Below are 18,506 nucleotides of genomic sequence, written 5' to 3' on the forward strand. Positions count from 1 at the left end.
AGATGGCAGCTGGGTTATGCAAACTCTGTGTTTTCGTGCCTGAAAAACTATTAGAGCCTACAGGTAGGCTAGGATTTGTTTTAAAAAAAGGGATTTAAATTTGGTTTCACTGCAATAAAAAAAAACAATGCGTGGTGTGCACTTCCAGTTTCCTTTGCAGCCGCTCATGTCAGTCTTGCAAAGTTCCCTGACACCAAGCTTGGTGCACTTGGTGACTAATGCACTTCACCCCTGAGGGGAGGTTCTTCAGGGTAAATGTGACAGGGATGCTTGTTGGAAAATTCGAAAAATACCTCTAAAAAATACCATCACCCCAAAAATTGCCACCCTAAAAAATACTACAGAAGCATTAAAAATACCATTTTTATAAGAAAAGCCCATTTTTAGGATACCCCCTTAAAAATACCCGAGGCCCAATTTTGACCCCTTAAAAATACGACGAGCATCCCTATCAGGTCGACATGGGAAGAACCCCCCACCTCTACCCAGGTTAGCATATCTGAAGCAACAATGTCAAAGTAGTTAACGAGAGCAATAAATAGCAGTTCTATACAACACCTTATTTTACCCTGGGCTTATTTAAAGTTATAACAACTAAAGGGAAGCCTATCCAAGGAGAGTCTGGAATACTACCCTAAAATAATCTAGAGACAGAAAACCCCTTTCCTCAAAATAAATATATATTTTTTCTTCTTTATTTCATCTTCCAACATGAAAAGGAAAAGAATTAATTGCAAAAGCAACGTAGTCATGCTGGATAAAAGACTTGCAAATAATCTTGACAAATAGTAGTTGTCCTACTTCTTAGGCCTGGTGGCATTATCAAGTAGTTGTGTATCTTCAGTAATTTTTGCTTTGTATTTGTCTTTCTCTTGTAATATCGCTTGAACAACATTTTGTCTTAACATTCTTTCAACGTCCTCTGCAGTTAGTATAAGTTCTGCTATTTTAGTTTTATCAGCCTCATTCTTATTTTTTGCAAACTCCTCTCGTATCTTTTGACGTCCAGCTTCAAGAGCCAAAGTGTCACCTTGGAATGTTTTAAGTCTTGCTCTGTGTAGTTTTCTGTAGCAGGACAGGACCTAGAAAGAAAAGAAAGCTAAAAATTCAGTTGGAGATAGGTTAGAGGTGTAAACAGGGTTTTGTCCTTTTTTTGTCAAAGTTCTCCTAAATAAAAAACAGCACATGGCTTTAGCAAATCCAAAATTCTGGGTTTTAAGTGCATATTTTCGGATGCATATCAGGGATATTCTGAGGGGATGAATAAGTTTCAGAGGGTTTATTGCGTCCCCAGTGGTTCTTTTACGTCCCTTCAGTTCAGGTTAGTGTAGTGCATATTTTCGGATGCATATCACAAATATTTGGGGATGCATAAGTTTCAGTTTAATCTTTTTTTATCGAAGGTAGCATAATTAACAGAATATACAGTTTTCTAACATATGGCCCTCGGTTAGTAAGCACTGTCACTGGGGGTGGTCACTGCCAGAGGGTTTATTTATTGCGTCCCCTGTGGTTCTTTTACGTTCCTTCAGTTCAGGTTAGTGTAGTGCAGCTTGAAGAGACAGGACCTCCAGTTTAGTGTCCTTATCTGAGAAGACTGGAAACACGGGAGAATAACTTCAACTCACTTGTGACACAAATTCGAATCAAGGCAGAAACCCCGAAAAATCCCCAGTTTGAGCCAGGATTCGAACCTGGGCCACAGCGGTGAGAGGCCAACGCGCTAACACACAGGCCACCCGTGCTCCCACGGGTGTAAGTACATTTATTCATAAGCTTATAATATTTTTGTCAAATCTAAAGTTAGTGTAAACAAGCATTACTGCTTACATAACAAAATAACAACATGGGGATGTTTCTTACACAATAAACAGGATAAGCAAAGCAATCATAAGAAATAAATTACCTATTTGCCAGTATGTAGAGCACGAAAAATAATAAGCTTAAGTATGTTAAACGCGAAAATTAAAAGCAACTGTCAATGAAACGTTAATTCAGACAGACGTATCAAGTAAATAAAGCTAATAATACACCGGACTTGGAAACATTACCAAACCAAATTTTACTATTTAACTTAACCATGAAAAGGGAACTACAGTTTTATGGTAGTATCACGCCAAAGCTTTAAAGTGAAATGGTTAAAGAAAAGTAATTTTACTTACTTTGCTCCGTAAACTCATCTCGTCTGGCCGATTGATTTTCTTAGCTCGACCCAGACTCTAAAGGTCACAGGTAACCCATGAGACAGTTTCGTTACTTGATTTTCATCATTTTATTGCACGTTTGCAAATCAAGAAGGAAAAACATGTAACTAATTTTTTCTTCTGACTTTAAAATAGTCCTTCCCTAACCTAGAACCAGAGTCCTTGACTAACATAACCAGGTTTTCTCAATAAACACAGAGAGCCCGATGCAAAACAAGGCACATTTCAGCCAAATTAAGAAAATTTCGTGGTTTATAATGAGAATTCAGATTAACTCTGTCCCTCCTTGGCTTTGTGCTTCATAACAAGGAGAGGGGGGTATAAAGACTACAATCCATAATATATGCCATGAATAATCCCCTTTTATTATATAAATATGATTATCAAAACAAGATATGACAGTATCTTAAAGCAAGAATATGTTAGAGTCCTAATTCAATCTGATTTTGATTTATCACTCTTGTTGCTCAACAAGGATGGTACAACAAAAACTATAATGACAACAAGCAGCACATTCTTAATAAACCCAGCACAATAAAAAAGAATCCTATTCCATAGAGGCAGGCCCATCTGCTCTAGCAACTGAAGACAAGCAACAGATAGAAATGACTGTATGAGTCTCTTAAAGTTTGATTTACTGTCATTGGAGGGATCTTCCTGACTCCATATCTTGATCAGTAAATGCGACACCCCAACACCAACAACAACACCAATGTCCCGCACTAAGGAATAAAAGGGTGTTGTGTCTAAGTGGATGTATTTTGGGTCTGCACACCATTGTTGAGCCTTAGTTATTGATAAAGATGGGTCAAACACAACAAAAGACAAACCAACGTAAAGGAACAAGGCAGTTACAGCAAGGAAGAATGCAACACAGATGCATGGGATTAGATCTGTGATTTTTGAAACTTGTTCTCTTTGTACTAATAAAGACAACAGAATACCAATCAAGGCCCCTAGTATGACCTGGTGAGGGAAATGTGTAGCAATAAATACCCTTGATACAGAAACTACAACGAGAATGGCTATGAATATTAGCCAGCATACAGATTGTATGGTAACACTGATCAGGGTCAAACTGCTTGTAGAGACTCTGAACAATTTGCAAAGCTTGGCTGTAATTGCCGGCATGAGAGTGCACAATACTGACGCAGTAACCATCACATGACCTGAGGGAGAACCTGAAAGAAAAGCAAAAAAGGAATAAATAAATAAATAAATGAATGAATAAACAATATGCAATTTTTTTAGGGTTTTCTTCATTATTTTAAGTTTATTTAAGTTTATTATTTTAAATTAATAAACACATGTAATTGGTGGGTGTATTCCGCTTTTAATTTTTTTCATTGGGCATAACTGAACAGCGTGGAGTTCTTAAAATTCATTATTCTTGTTGGCTGTTATTAAAAAGCTGTATAATTAACTGACAAATAGAAGAACTTCATGCTTGTCCACAATCAAGAATAAATATTGGATAACATGGATACCTATTTACATTCTGTTATATTATGGAATTAAAACTGATAAGGAGCTTGAAAAACTTTATAAACAAGAATACAAATCTTCTAATACTGTATTAGCATCAAATTGGGAAGTCTAGAATGAAAAAATCTTTAGGCAAGGATATAGTAGAATAGCAGTTTCCTTGACTGGAACAGAAAGAAAAATGCAAACCACAAATTGCTTTAAGTAAATCAGTGATTTCAGTGGTCGAGAAATGGCATATAAAAAAATGATGAATCAGTTTTTTTACCCTTCATTTAGATTGAAGATTAGGGATTTCAATAGATTCCAACTAATCAGAAAAGCTAGAGAAATATGTTAATACCTGGACCTGTTTCACAAGTTAGTGGATACTGCTTCAAGTGAATATTTTGCTCCTTCATGTGTTCCTCAACCCACCAGTAGGGGCGCTCACCTCTCAGCATCCTGTGTAGAAAACAGCATGGGAAAAATATAAGAAACAACAATGCAACAAGCCAAATTAAAACGAAAATAATGACAATGTTTGTTTGTTATTTTTTTATATTGTTTTTGCGTTTTTACAGATATTGTACATAAATTCGTTTAATTGTATTAATGCCACATTCTAAAGATTTGAAGTTCTGGGAGTTGTGGATGGAAGGTTATTTTTAAGCTACTTCTTGCTTTACCCTTCATATCTAAACAGAGGAGCAATTCTCTACTTTCGTACCAAACCGCAGGACCGTATGTATGCTTTTCAAGCTCGAGGCTTGTGTCTATAAATTCTAAAAATAAGAAAACAAAGACTGAATTTTAAGTGTACCCACCATTTTAAAATGAGATTCAGCCATTCAGATAAAACGGCGCTCCAAAGCACCATCAAGCCTATGGCGCTGTTAAAATTGTACGCAATCGGGAAATAGAGCAAAAAGGAATTCCTTGGATCTCCTCCGTGACTTATTAAGAGGAAATGCTTCGTCCATGGTGCAAACGTTCGCTGTAAATACCAAATAAATTTGACTCCTTCGACATGAAGTGTCTCCATAATGGAATTAAATATAATTTTAGTGGGTTCAGTGCGAGCCTTCAAAATAAAACGCCAGCGGTGTATTCATTGACATGCGCGCCATGGAATTTCAAAATGGCGGACGGTGGCGAGAACTACTATGATACACTTGGCGTTCATAAAGATAGCACGGAAAAGGAGGTTTGCTGCCTTCTGAGTCTATAATGACAACATAAACATTGCTTAATCCATTTACTTTTTACTTGCAGATTCTTAAAGCGTACAGGAAGAAAGCTCTAAAATGCCATCCGGACAAAAATCCAGATAACCCAAAAGCTTGTGAGAATTCACGTTAAGATAACAGCACATATACTGTACATCTGTGCTTACTTGGAGTATATGGGGGCAAAATAGTCTAGTGGGAGGGTTACAAAAGCTTCTTTGGGGACAAATACTAAAATCGAAGAGAGAAAAATACAATTCTTAATACTGCAGTAATAGGTTTGCTTTATTCACAGGTGTACCATCCTCTCAGTCAGTCTCTATACTTGGTTTGAATATTTCCTCTATCACTTTTTCATACTTGTCAACCTCCGAAAATCTCAAGGCTTGATAATTTTTGGGGGGGAGGGGTGGGGTATATTTTGGGGGGGAGGGGTGGGTTTAACCTTTCAGGCGTTTGCCTTATAGAAACCTCTCACGGACAAATCCACTTATAGATCTCAGGGGGTGTTAGATAAATTGCACTACGCAAGGGAATTGTTGTTTCAAATATTTTAATAGAAAATAGTAGTAGACTATATAATAGTAGTTTTGTGTATATGAGCTCGGATCAACTTGATGTCTTATATGATAAGCGGACCACTAAATTGATTCCTTGATTCCAGATTTCAATTTGAACATTTTTTTTTAAAACAATTACCCCCGAAATATTAACCTACTGATACTGACAGAGATGTTAGTAAGCCTGTGCTTTATCCAAGAAGGTCTAATGTTTATTTATTCAAATAGTTGATGATCCAACCAATTAATGGCTGTGCATGCTTTTTGATACACTGAATATTGAATATGAATATCTCTTGTCAATTTTAGCGGAACTTTTTCACAAGCTCAGCAAAGCACTCGAAGTACTCACTGACCCTAAAGCAAGAGCTGCTTTCAACAACCTACTCAATGCCAAAGAGAGAAACAAACTGCGTAACCAGAAATTGGATGCAAAAAGGAAGAAATTTAAGCAAGGTCAGACTGAAATTCATTGAAATCCATTTTTTTATTCTAGAAAAACACCTTCTATACAATTTAGAATTTTCTCCTGTTTTGGTACTAGATCTTGAAGAAAGTGAAAAATCAGCCAAACAAGAAAAGGAAAGTGATGAAGAAATTGCAAGACGCTTGCAGGCCGAGATAGAAAGACTCCGTGAGGAAGGCTCAAGACTTCTACAGGAACAACAAGAGTTGCTAAAAGCACAGATACGAGAAGAAGAACAGAAGACAGATGATCTTGATCAACAACATCTTACACCAAAGCTTAAGGTAGCCTGCGTAGCAGCTCAAGGAAAGGGGAGGGGGAGGGGAAGTAAGGAGAGCCTACCGGCAGACTATTGTTCTAGCCATTCACTCTGGTCTCTGAGAGAGGCTGGCTATTGGCTGAGATGTATCACATGTGTTGTACATCCATCAACGCATCGTATCAACGAGCTTTAGTGCAAGAAAATTCCTGGGAGTTGATCGAGGAAGAGTTTTGAAATTGTTTGTCAAGCATTTTGTCGACCCTATAAGATTTAAAAGGACTAGATTTTTCCTTAAAGCAATGAGCAGTTGCAGTGCTTGAGGCAGTTATTTTTAAAGTGGATAATGTGTCAGGATCAGGTCAGGGAAGTTACTGGGGATATCAGCCTGTATCCTTGACCTTAGTATCATTGATACATCTTGTGCAGTCGGTTTTCGATCATTTACAGCTCTGCTGAAACGCTAAAGACAAGAAGTTTATGAAGGCGCTAACACAGGACTCTACCTTCAAGGAAAACCTCGCTACCTGCGTAGTCAATGAAACTTGTGACGTACAGACCTAGGGTATCGATCTCATGTGTTTAGAGATAACACAATATAACTATTTAAAAATATTGGTGAGCAAATCATAATTGAGCTTGTTTCTGTATTCAATTCGAAGATTTTTGTTGCAATAACGACAGCACTTGTTCCTGGATTTGTTTACTGGCTTTAAGTTATTTTCCCGCAGACATGCAGGAGAACACAGTGCAAAGAAGCAAGACAATTTACATGCAGCCTGTTTATTTTGACAAAAAACTATTACAATGTAAACAGTTTATGTGATTGGTTAATTTTGACAGCTGCTAGAACAATGGTCTGCCGGCAGGCTCTCCCTTCTTCCCCTCCCTCCAGTCCCCCTCGGCCCTGGGATTGCTTTTTCTTCTCTGGCCCCCTCTCCCATCGTCTCTCTCCCTTGAGCCTCTATGCAGGCTAGTGTTGAACCAGTTGTTTGAGGAGAAATTGTTATTTCAACTCTTATTCGCTTGGGTCCCTCCTATGATCAAAGTCCCACTCCCCAAAGCTTCCCATCAATCTACAGTTAGTATTCAAATGACCTTTCGAATATTGAATTTCAGATTAAGTGGAAGAGTAAAAAATCTGATGAGTGTAATGGTGGCTACAATAAAGAGTTGCTATTAGCACTGTTTCAAAAGGTACACTACACCTCTTGATAGCTGTAAATATTTGATATGTGCATCTAGTTTTCACATCTACAGTAGTGAAACCTGGATTTTACGATATGCCTCAGGAAAAAGAAAATGTATTGTAAAATCAAGGTATTGTTGCAAAAAGGTCCTGAGGTTATCGCAAAATCCAGTATTGTAAAATCCATTTGAAATTCATTTGAAGTATACTTGTGCCAAATGTTTCTGCTTCAAATGTTGCAGTATGGTGGTGTCACTCATCTCCTGATCTCATCCACAAGGAAAGGAAGTGCAATAGTGGAATACGAACATGTCACAAGTGCGGTGAGATTGAATATGGACATGTCACAAGTGCAGTGAGAATTGAATTACAGTATTGCAGTTTCTATTTTCTTCCAACTCTCAAACACAAATTCTAGCTACTAAATAGCCATTTGACTCACATAATTCAAACTTACAATTCTCTCATTTCATGCTTTTTGATTAGCCGAATTTTCATGGCTTCCAATTCCAACAGCGGTAGATTTTTATTGGCAAGGGTTAACAAAATACTACTGTAACAAAATGCTTCTGGACAGTATTACATACTATATATCTTTCTATTGTTTTGATTGACCCAATTTAAATTTTAGTGCATCATTTCTTTGTAGCAAAATTGGTTGTTGCACGAAATTGGTGAATCCAAAACCCTTGTCTCATTTGGAAAAAGAGTGTACTCAATCAATGCCTTTCATATTTTCACTGTTGTGTCATAAACCATTTGACTGCACACAGCAAAGGAATTGATACATCAAGGTGGTATGGCTATGCTCTTTCCCGGACTAGAGATGGATTTTGAATTCTCAGTAGTCACAAGACAAAAAATTAGGCTACAATGCCTTTATTTCTTTTTTGATCCTTTGTACTGGTAAATTGACTTGCAGAGGATGGCTTTGATGAACGAAAAAGGAAATGCAGACAACCCTTTGACTATAAGCTGGCTAGAGAAGCCTCCATCTGCCACGATCCCTACCCCAACAATTCCAGACAGGACAGAATCCCCAGTCTTAAGACCATCAGAATCGATTGCAGTATCAGACAGAGACTATGAGAATTTGACACTAATGAGATTAAGACAAGCACAGGAACGAAAGAGAATTATAGAACAGATGGAGAGGGAAGAAAGGGAGCAGGAAATTTAGTACCTTGCATAAATGTATATTGTGTATATATTTAAATCAAAATTGTTTGCTATATGTAGGTATTTTTATGAAACACTTTCATTAAAGCCCTTTCTTTCATACCATTACCCCAGTACTTTTTAGGAAAATAAAAAAACAAGATTTTATTTTCATTTTTTTATAGTACACATTCATTTCTACATAGAGACTTGCTTTTTAAATAAACAAAACTAAGAAAACAACTCTGAGAAGATAAAAATATCGTGAATAAGCAGCGAAACATTGCTTGGCCTGTTTTTTTAGCTATTAAAGTGCTGGCACTGTGCACTATGCCTAATAACAGATAGCAAACAGACATTACTGGGTAAGCAAACATTATTCCAGGGAAAGTAAAGAGTTTGTCTCTTGCTTGATTGCGGTATATTGGACATGTTGTATCTGGCAAAAAGAAAATAGTAACAATAATACATAAATGAAAGTGGCATAGAATGTGATAAAAAAGTCCTTTAAGCATTCATGTGCAGAAGGGGCTAAAATTTTATTCTCAAGGAAGCTTTGGAAGCCAAAAGCAAATGCAATTTTCAATACTGTGAGACTTTGAATACATGTCAGTCATCTACAATAACAAAGACTGAACTATGACTGCACAGCACCTCCCCCCAGCAATTCCTGGAAACCCATCTCCCCCCCCCCCCCTTTTGTTTGGCTCACCTACCTTATTGGTCTTCATCGGGCTTGAATAAAGTCCAAACAATGGTCTGTCCAATTCCAGTGGAAGAAATCACTTTGTATCCAATTTTTCCCAATTTGTTCAAAACAACCCTGGGTGGGTGTTTTGATAAATATTCCTTGCTGCAAGGAGTAATGTTATAGCAACATTATTCATAAATAAAACTGATAATTGTGATTGTGTCAGCCATTGACCCTCACTTTTACTTTGAAAATGTATTCCCCCATAATTTGTGAACAAGCTCCTTTCTGTCTCTCTGCTACCCCCACCTAGCTACAGGCCTAGTCGACCATTCTATATTCTCACTACAGCAAAGGATGTGAATGTCTAATTTTAAGTTGAGGCTGAGCTGTGCTTATTTTTTGAGCATTTTAAGGCTCTGGTCTTAAATTTCAGTAACATTGCATCCTGAAAAAAAAAAAACAGAATTACCGTAAATGTCTCTTCTAATTTGACTAAGTGTCAAATCGGACTTCTTAGTACAACGAGTATCAGGGGCAGTTATTTGGCATGTAAAATCCAGGAGTCTAGAATACATATTAAACTACGTTTTATCTATGGAATGCAAACCTGTATATACCCTATTTTTTTCATGGTTTCCACTATATACTTATGTTCCATATTTGAAATCATTAACAAAACGTTCTAATGCTACAAGCACTCATTCTTCGTAACCAATATCCTCGCTTATATCTAATTTGCTGTCTTCCCCTCTTTCTTTTCTTTCTCGTACTGCACTTTTCCTCACATGGAAAAGAACAAGAAGCCTTTTTTCTTCTTCTGTGTCATATATAGCATCAACCTTTATCAGGTTGACAACCTGGATTTAGTCGCCATTTGAGAAATTGAGTGCCTTCACTTTTTCTGAATTAATGTTTTCAGCCAATTCCTTCCCCTCCACTTTCTCACCAGCTTGCAGCAGCTAATCTCTTGACCGCATTCCTTTGACATTGTCGTACCCTCCTTTGCTCCTTCTTTCTTTAGGTTTTCTCGAGGGGGGGGCACCGAAAATATGAGGGAAGCATAAGGGGGGGGGGAGCATGGAAAATTGTTTTCCTCCTGAAGGGGGGGACAACTAATTGTTTTCCTTTACTTTTATCAATGAAAGTCCTCATTCCCTCCCTTTGGGATAATAAATGAATTTTCCCTAATGAAATTTTTTTTTGCTGCTGTCTGAGCCTCAGCATGTTCTTGGAGTTTGGCAAAATCTTAGTCTGAACGCCCTTATGAAAAAGTGTAGAGTAGTTTATAGTAGAAAAAACCTGACAAACTTTCAATAAAAGTGAAGTAACATCAGTAATGTAGGGTTAATATCACTTTCTTACAAGTTATTTCCAAACTGGTGAACGAGCTCAGCATCCAGCAAAGCCATGAGTTCTGGATCACTCCATTCGTCTCCACATAGGGTTGGACCCAGTTCCTACAAAAGGCAAAATGTACATAAACAATACTCCCATTTCTACTATAGACAATTTGCCTTTCAATTTTGTGCGTTGTGTACTGTCGGGCATTTAGCCACTGCGTTTATACTTATGTTTATAGGGCCCCCTTTTCGATCTGTGTAAATGGGAAGCGTCCGATTTTGAAAAGTTGTGTTTACACCAAAATTGGTACATGATCAACAGGACTGCAAGACGGAAACCGCAAAAAGCGGGGGGGGGGGGGGGGGGGGTCGAAAGACATCGGCCCATAAAGGCGCGATATTGAACTTTTCTGGCACTTTGATATTTATACGATATTTATCACTCATCTAAAATCGGATATAAATCAGATATTTTTTCACAGGGTTCTAGTATCAGATATTTAGTCGATATTATAACAAAGCTCACTCACAAATTTAATTTCTGATATATATCAGATCTTATACCCTTAGAACTGCCATGTTGAACCTAGATTATTGCATCTCATGAATTGATATCAGATAATATCACAAGATTTACACATAGATAGTCCATCTAATTACTGACATGTATCAGGTACTATAACTATAGAACTGCTGTGTTGAACCTTGATTATTGCATCTCATGACTTGATAATATCATATATTATTATATGGCTACGATAGTACGCGCGCTGTGATTGGCTAATTTGTAGTCGTGACATTACCGTATTGCCCGTCTATGAGCGCTGAGGGCATTACGGAATTCCGTATTGCCCTACGAAAAAAATTTCAAAATCTTATGTTTTTTGAACAGTCACAGTAATCTCCATCGGCCAGTGTTTTAAAATCATCTTTATTTCCATTTTGAAGTAGAACTAGAATCAAGATGGATCGACATTTGATTCAACTTACCAATCTGATCCGTGTGCTTATCAGAATATAGGGCATTTTGCGGGGATTTACGTTCTCCTTTCTCCTTCCACGAGATTTTTGTTGTTCGTGTTCGAGAGGTCGATGAATGATCCAAATATGACAGGCGTTCCTTGCGTTCAACAGGGAAATCTTTTTCCGGTCGACGTTTTTGGGTGGAAGCGAGCAAAGTGTTAGAATAGCTGTCACGTTGTGTTTATACGACGTTTAACTCGCTTTTTTCGCTAATTTGGTCACTCTAATATCAAAAGAAGAACTAAATATAATTAATAGCTCCCGCGCGTTGTTTTTAGTTGACCCGACGAATGGTTTCCCTGTGGCGGGAGGTCGCGCATGTAAACGCGGACATTTGAAAGATCAAGATGGCGACCGTCAATTTAGTTTCACCGGAGCTGAATTTCTCGTCTTTTGGTCGCCATATTGTCATCGGAACAACTCTGGGACTTAGCATTGCTATGGGTATCACAGCTGGAATGTATATCACTAAGAAAATGTTACAGAGTCGCTCTGACGAAGATGGTAGAATTGTTGTGTGTATGTTAGAGCTTACTCAAGAAATGCGTGAACTTCGATCAGTTATAATACGCTTAGAAAGCAGTCTAGAAGCTCAGGCTGCAAAGCCAATTAATATTGTGAAAAGCTCTGGTTCACTGAAAGATTCAAAATCAGTAAGAACGAGCTCAGACGATGAAGATGAATTTTATGAAGCCCCCCAAGACGAGGAAATTTTGACAATGTTTAGCAAGGCGGAGCAATTGGAAAGCCAGACTTCTCAAAAAGTAGAAAGGTACCTAAAATCATAATTATTACTTCCTTTATACTAGTTATTTATTACGAGAGCATAGGAATTATATAAAAGCCTCGAAATCTTCAACAAAGTCTGATTTGCTGATGTGTACACCTAGTTGACTGTAGGTCTCATTTCGATGAGTTTATTAGTACAAGGACACATTTGTTGTCATAATAATGGTATTTTATTTTGTTCTCATGTTATGCACTTATCATTTGAAACCCCCACCCCCATGGTCCCTGGGAGAGGCTTGGAGACAAGTGAATAGCGTCACAAATGCACTTTGCAAAAGTAATCATTTCCATGTATCAGCATGTGGCAAGCTGCACCTTGAAATGTGCAAAAACGAATATGAATGATATAACCAACTCCAGATGAAGATGATTTACTTTTCCATTTTTTATATTAACTGTTATCTTCATAGTTATTGGTACAAATGTACTCACTGAAGTGTACCGGCTTTGAAAGAAAAAGGCTTATTTCAGATGACTTGTTGTCATATAGTTTCCTATAGTTTGCATCTCGAGGGGTAGGGCCATTTGACTGCAGTGTTGTCCCAATGACTAGTGCATTAGTAGTTCTTTACTAAAGTGATCATGCTTGTTTGTGATACAGTAAAGCCCTGATAACTACAAACCTGATCAGTTGAACTATTAACTTCCAAACTAAATTCCCAAATGACTCATTTTTATTCATTTCTTCTCAGAAAGCTTAAACTCAGATTTACTTAAACTATTTCCCTAGGGACTAATTCCGAAAAAATAATGTTTGCTAGGGGGGAGGCATATATTCCACCACTATAAGGGAATATTTTATCCACTTAATGCCCTGTAATATTTATTTTCAGTTCTTCACAGGATGCCATTAAAAGTATAATAAAAGAAGTCGAAGAGTTACATCAGGACAAAAGCAGAACTGATAAACAAACAGAAAGAATTCAGATTATGCTAAAAGATGCCACAGACAAGGTACATTTTTATTCTATTTGTCATTTTAAACCAAATGCCTTTTTTCACCCTTACTACTAAACTCACTTGTGAACCCTTATTTAGTATACCACAAAGAAATGGAAGTGCAGGGCCATAGCAGGGGGTTAGGGCACTGGCGGCATGTGCCCCCCCAATATTTTATATTTTTTTAAAATTACGAGGAAATTATCAGAATTGGTGTTGCTGTGCCCCCTTATGTTTTCTGTTTCTGTAGTGTGCCCCCCACCCCCCCCCCTCCCCAATCTTATGCGGGCTGCTATGACTCTGAACAAGGGAGTTAACCCTGACGAGAAACACATGTATATAAAGAAATCCTCCGCGAAGACGGACCAAAGCAATTTAAAGGATAATTTTTCTCGCTTCCCCTCCAACTGTTCGTTTCATTGTGTCAGGGAGAGTTAGATCTGGTATTCGCCCCACTGTTGCTAGACTAAGAATAGCGTTGTCTGTTTGTACACACTCGCCCCAAACTACTTGGTACGCTTTGTCGACGCCCAAGTTTAGTTCCAGGCAAAAAAATGTCAAATGTATTCAATATTCTTCAAGGAAATAAAGCTGATTATTTTATTGCCAAATTGGGAACCAAAAGAAACGTAGAATGCAAAACACACAAATAGTGAGCACGTCCTAAGAAATACATGAAAATCCCATACAGGTTAACAAAGATACAGGTTAACAAAGCTTCCAGAACCCCCCCAAAAACATGCTCATTTTGAAAGTTCAAACGGATCTCAAATAGTTAACAGAGTCTATGATATTCGTGCTGTTGCTGTGTTGATCGTACATTAACACAGTGCGTTAATTAAATCGAATCTGAGTGTGAATCAGGCGCGATAGAAGTTTGAATAGAGCACGCGGATCAGGTTGCAATTTGGCATAGCAACAATGCTACATCAATACATACAAGAGATACAGTTTCACTCCCCGCCACTTCTACTGTAACTCTATCCTCGGAAAGGATTCAGGCATTATACGAACAAAGACCCTGTTGACAAACATAATCCACTTCATAATCCAAGCCCTACACCCCCAACAGCGCGACTGATATCTCTCCTTACAAAACAAACACATATGACGCATTTACTTTCGTAATGACATCAATCGCGCGTTAAATAGGAAAAAAATCTGCCGTGCTCCCTTGCTTTGAAGTGTCAACACTGGTTGAAATCAAACTCCATACATATAGACTACAGATGCCAGTGCTTTGGAATCGCCCCAAGCTCTGTTTTTATCTGTACCATGTTCATTTGTCCATGTAGTATCCCTGTGAGGCTGAGCTTTGGTGGAGACTGGCTCGAGCCTATTCTGATTTATCCCCCATCAAGGCAAAGCAAGAAGGAGAGGAGAAAAAGAAAGATTTGCTTTACAAAGGTGGGTGAATTGATTGTGAATTATACATAAATGCCACTTTTATTGTAGTAAAAGTTTGACCTAGGTTTTTTTCTGCTTTCTTTCAAAAGAAATTTTTTTATGTTTCCAAGACTCCGACCCCCCTCCCCCCGAACCACCCACAATCACACACACCCTCTTTACTTGCTATCTGTGTTCTTCTTAGGTTTGGCTGCAGCTCAAAAAGCAGTTGAATTGAATGACAAGTTGTCCAATGCTCATAAATGGTAGGTTGCTCCAGGTTTTCCTGAACCATAAGACTAGGCCAGGTCCATAGCTATCACCCCAGAAGGCCCCAAAACAATCAGAATTTTAAAAAAGGACAAGGAAGAAAGTAGTGTCTGCCCCTTGTTTTTCATATAGAAGGAATCACTGAGGCCTTAAAACAGGGTTTAGCTTTTTTAGCAATAGCCATGAAAATCTTAATAAATATAACTACTGGAACTAACATTTACAAAGTTTGCACCATTTTTTGTCAGATTTTTACTGCCAATCCTTGCTTCCCATTCTTACTACTCAGTAGCGGATCTAGTGGGAGGGTTTAGGGGGTTTAAACTCCCCCTATGGGGGTGCCAAAAACCTTATGTAACAAAAAAAATTAGCCCCTCCCCCTTTGTCACTGAGCCAACCCCACCCCCCCACCACCACCACCTCCCCAAGGCTAGATCTGCTCCTGCTACTGTTTTTATCCAGGTGTTCTATAATGTTGGGAAGTACGACAGAATATGAATCAACTCAAGATCAGATATTGCAAGGTTTCAAATACAAGGTACAATTACAAAGTACCTCCTTTACTGAATTTTATATTTTTCCCCACACACAGTAAAATGTCTTTCTGAAAAGGTCATAAGAGAAAGGTTATTCTGCTAAGGGAGCTTTTTTGTCCTTCTTTACTTGTGGTAGGCTTGTGTCCATGGATTTGTGTTGTTATGTATGTGAAAATCTAAAGAAAACAACTTGCAAACCTTTGCCAACTTGAAGAGATAATAATGAATAGTGAGGCCTCTGCTAGTAGGATAGAAAAATAAACTCTAACTATAGTATCCATTATGATTTGTATTTCCTGGTTATTCAGTCTCTTTTTTTGTTTGTTGTAGGAGCATATAGTGAAAGCCATAGAATTGAACCACAAAGATCCCACATGCTATCATCTTTTAGGAAGGTGGTGTTATGAGGCAAGTGATTATGTTTTTGTTCACTTTAAAAAGAATGATTAGAATAGAAAGATATGTCCTAGCAAATTCAAAAATTTTCTGGCTTTGACCATTAGCTGTACTCCGTATTTGACAATAAATCCCAAAAACTATTAAAAAACACAAATAAAAACAACAATCACTTGCAGCCTTGGAAATTAATCAGATTGAAATTATTGGACTTTATTTTTATATATTTTTTAGAATAATCCATTCTCCCATAATCCATTATTTTATAATTAAAAAATTATTATAATTAAAAAATAATTAAAAAAGTCATTTTTGTTGTAGAATGAATCGAATTTCACTTGTATCAATTTGTTGATGGCAGTAAAAGATTTGTCACATGAATCCAATCCAGAGTTTACTACTCTGTAAGGGATTTAAGAATGTAATGACTATTTGGGCCTCATCTTGAAATGGTTTACTGTAGGTGAGTCAGTTGTCATGGTGGAAGAGGAAAGCAGCTGCAGCCATTGCAGCTGAACCACCAACTTCCACAGTAGAAGAAGCCCTGGATAATTTTCTCAAGGTACTGTATGTGCGAGTCTTGATATGATCACTGATGTACAAGGAGGAATGATACTCAGCTAGGCAGGTTCAACAATTTCATAACCCCCCCCCCCCCCCCCCTTAACAGCAACAAAAAAAGGATAGATACTTCCCTTTAAAATGCAACAAGCGGAGTTTCATACCCCAAATTATCTGAAATTTCAAACACTTTTCAAAGTATCGATTTCACATCTATGCACTTGCACTTTATTGTGAGTTGAATAGGGCTGTGCCATCCTGTACAACATTCTTCCGCTTCATCAGAAAAGTCCTTTTTTTAACACAGGGTTTAATTTTGAACTAAAAATCAGTACCCATATTTTCAACGCCCAAAAAAATCCCCCAAAAAATATGTTGGGCCCACTAGTTGCTAATTTTTATTGCTTTATTTAGAGCTACCATGCCTTTGTTCTTCTAACTCTGATCTGTTTTCTTTCCCTAGGCAGAAGCTTTGCAGCCTGGTTTCTGGCTCTCAAACACCTACTGGATAGCAATGGTACAGTAGAACATCATAAACCTTTACCCTTGCTACTTTTTATTAACTTTCATATAATATTCCAAAAATAAAATTATGCTACCAAATAAACAACAAGCAGAGAAAAAGTTTGAAGAGGGGCAAGCTAACAGACATTACATCCCAGCAAGGCCCACCTCCAGACTATGGACTTTTAAGAATAGGATTACATGGTGATGCATGCTACCATGGTTATAGTTTAAGGTAGTATGTTGTAATAGCTTTACTACTTTTCACTGTGCTGCTTTTTAATCCACTTATGATTTTATTATAGTGCTATTATCAGCAATCTGCATACAGCAAAAGCAAAGAATGGGTGACAAAGGCCTTGGCTATGGACATCAGTACTAGTGAGGTAAGTAAGACAACTTTACAGCTGGTTCTATTGTGTACTGTTTGAAGAAGGCCCATACAGGGGAGGGGGGCTAAAACTTTAAATATTAAATATCATTGAAAAAAATGAATAGATCATTTGATCATTCGTTTATGCTGTTCAATTTATATGTTGTAGCTTAAAACTACGCTGTTTAGACAAAAAAAAATTTTAATCCATTTGTAAATTTTCAGGACCGTGAGTCACATCAGAAAGCCACTGAGCTCCTCGCCTCCCTTTAATGTAAAAAACTTATGCTTGGACAGGGTGTTACTAGATATTTTAGCAGGATGATAATTTATGAAAGCATTTGCTTCCATCAAGGTATGATCGAAATACTTTATTTTATGTCAATCTTACATATAATGTAAATGACTGAACTAACCATCCAATGACTCAAATAATTAAAAGTGTACAATATTTCAACAACATGTTTTTATACTGCTTTTTTGTACTGTACTATTAATGTAATCTGCTTTTTTAAAGTGCCCTAGCATCAAATTCCTCTAAGAGTGAAGAATAGGTATTTTAAAGTATTGATATGATGCATTATAGTGTTGACCCATAAATTAAAATCGTGCTCGCAAAATAATTTTGATGTGCAATACATTTTTCAATCAAGTGACTAATGAATTCCTTTTTTGTAAGAGAAAACATTAAGTTTTTTGCTTATCCTATTTTGAATCCGATCTCTTTTCCAGTTCCACTTTACTTATTTACTTACCCATAGAACCTTACAACAGACAGCAATGGGGAAAGTAATGAAACTCCTGTAAATTCTGCTGTAAATCCAAAAAGCACAACACAATTACCAAACAACCTAAAGCTTATAGAAAAATATCACTTGAATTATTCACAGTTTAGCCTAGACACGGAATATCCCCCCCCCCCCCCCTAAAACACCGTCGATCCATCCTGTGAGTTAACAAATCTCATTCTTTGCGTTGGTTTACATTGGATGTTTGCTCAGTCTTAGACTTATTTGCATTCACTATCACGTATTTAGTTGACCAAAATTAACTAAATCAGCCGATGTCTGCATTTCGTTCCTTGTTTACACCATCTACGTCTGCGTTTTACGCTTAATGCCTATGGGTCATTAATTAGACTTTATAATGTTCAGTACAAATGGAAT

The 18,506-nt window shown here is 37.4% G+C and overlaps 4 protein-coding genes across 5 annotated transcripts; 2 read left to right on the forward strand and 2 right to left on the reverse strand.

Moving 5' to 3' along the window:
- Positions 1–2,546: 2,546 nt before the first annotated feature.
- LOC5503069 (glucose-6-phosphatase 2) lies at positions 2,547–4,713 on the reverse strand. The gene is made up of 3 exons (XM_001624118.3): positions 4,496–4,713; positions 4,033–4,133; positions 2,547–3,385 (listed from the first exon to the last, which is right to left on the reverse strand). The coding sequence occupies exons 1-3, from the start codon at positions 4,711–4,713 to the stop codon at positions 2,640–2,642; spliced, it is 1,065 nt and encodes a 354-aa protein (XP_001624168.1). The 3' UTR covers positions 2,547–2,639.
- Positions 4,714–4,783: 70 nt separating this feature from the next.
- On the forward strand, positions 4,784–8,978 carry LOC5503056 (dnaJ homolog subfamily C member 17). Of its 2 annotated transcripts, none has more exons than XM_001624130.3 (7): positions 4,784–4,875; positions 4,944–5,013; positions 5,767–5,913; positions 6,002–6,207; positions 7,302–7,379; positions 7,614–7,694; positions 8,294–8,978. In XM_001624130.3, the coding sequence occupies exons 1-7, from the start codon at positions 4,810–4,812 to the stop codon at positions 8,549–8,551; spliced, it is 906 nt and encodes a 301-aa protein (XP_001624180.3). In that variant the 5' UTR covers positions 4,784–4,809; the 3' UTR covers positions 8,552–8,978. The 2 variants fall into 2 exon arrangements, with proteins under 2 accessions (XP_001624180.3, XP_048586245.1); XM_048730288.1 differs by having other exon boundaries at positions 7,614–7,689.
- On the reverse strand, positions 8,693–11,762 carry LOC5503068 (GTP cyclohydrolase 1 feedback regulatory protein). The gene is made up of 4 exons (XM_001624117.3): positions 11,554–11,762; positions 10,586–10,680; positions 9,246–9,382; positions 8,693–8,968 (listed from the first exon to the last, which is right to left on the reverse strand). Exons 1-3 carry the CDS (start codon positions 11,587–11,589, stop codon positions 9,247–9,249), a joined length of 267 nt encoding a protein of 88 aa, XP_001624167.2. The 5' UTR covers positions 11,590–11,762; the 3' UTR covers positions 8,693–8,968; position 9,246.
- A 125-nt stretch (positions 11,763–11,887) lies between these two features.
- Positions 11,888–17,963, forward strand: LOC5503067 (regulator of microtubule dynamics protein 2). The gene is made up of 10 exons (XM_001624129.3): positions 11,888–12,358; positions 13,209–13,329; positions 14,610–14,721; positions 14,906–14,966; positions 15,433–15,508; positions 15,837–15,914; positions 16,366–16,464; positions 16,927–16,980; positions 17,273–17,353; positions 17,566–17,963. Exons 1-10 carry the CDS (start codon positions 11,934–11,936, stop codon positions 17,611–17,613), a joined length of 1,155 nt encoding a protein of 384 aa, XP_001624179.2. The 5' UTR covers positions 11,888–11,933; the 3' UTR covers positions 17,614–17,963.
- The last annotated feature ends 543 nt before the right edge of the window (positions 17,964–18,506 follow it).

Source organism: Nematostella vectensis, chromosome 7 (assembly GCF_932526225.1).
Source record: "Nematostella vectensis chromosome 7, jaNemVect1.1, whole genome shotgun sequence".
In the NCBI taxonomy this organism is placed as follows: domain Eukaryota; kingdom Metazoa; phylum Cnidaria; class Anthozoa; order Actiniaria; family Edwardsiidae; genus Nematostella; species Nematostella vectensis.

Coding starts and splice junctions, on each gene's coding strand:
- LOC5503069 (XM_001624118.3), bottom strand. CDS start 4,713: ATGGAGACACTTCATGTCGAAGGAGTCAAATTTATTTGGTATTTACAG. Junction 4,134..4,495: donor CTGAATCTCATTTTAAAATG/GTGGGTACACTT, acceptor TTTTCTACACAG/GATGCTGAGAGGTGAGCGCC. Junction 3,386..4,032: donor AACTTGTGAAACAGGTCCAG/GTATTAACATAT, acceptor CTTTTCTTTCAG/GTTCTCCCTCAGGTCATGTG.
- LOC5503056 (XM_001624130.3), top strand. CDS start 4,810: ATGGCGGACGGTGGCGAGAACTACTATGATACACTTGGCGTTCATAAA. Junction 5,014..5,766: donor TCCAGATAACCCAAAAGCTT/GTGAGAATTCAC, acceptor TGTCAATTTTAG/CGGAACTTTTTCACAAGCTC. Junction 5,914..6,001: donor AAGGAAGAAATTTAAGCAAG/GTCAGACTGAAA, acceptor TTTTGGTACTAG/ATCTTGAAGAAAGTGAAAAA.
- LOC5503068 (XM_001624117.3), bottom strand. CDS start 11,589: ATGCCCTATATTCTGATAAGCACACGGATCAGATTG. Junction 10,681..11,553: donor TAAGCACACGGATCAGATTG/GTAAGTTGAATC, acceptor TGCCTTTTGTAG/GAACTGGGTCCAACCCTATG. Junction 9,383..10,585: donor CACCAGTTTGGAAATAACTT/GTAAGAAAGTGA, acceptor TACTCCTTGCAG/CAAGGAATATTTATCAAAAC.
- LOC5503067 (XM_001624129.3), top strand. CDS start 11,934: ATGGCGACCGTCAATTTAGTTTCACCGGAGCTGAATTTCTCGTCTTTT. Junction 14,967..15,432: donor TTGTCCAATGCTCATAAATG/GTAGGTTGCTCC, acceptor GTTTTTATCCAG/GTGTTCTATAATGTTGGGAA. Junction 15,509..15,836: donor TGCAAGGTTTCAAATACAAG/GTACAATTACAA, acceptor TGTTTGTTGTAG/GAGCATATAGTGAAAGCCAT.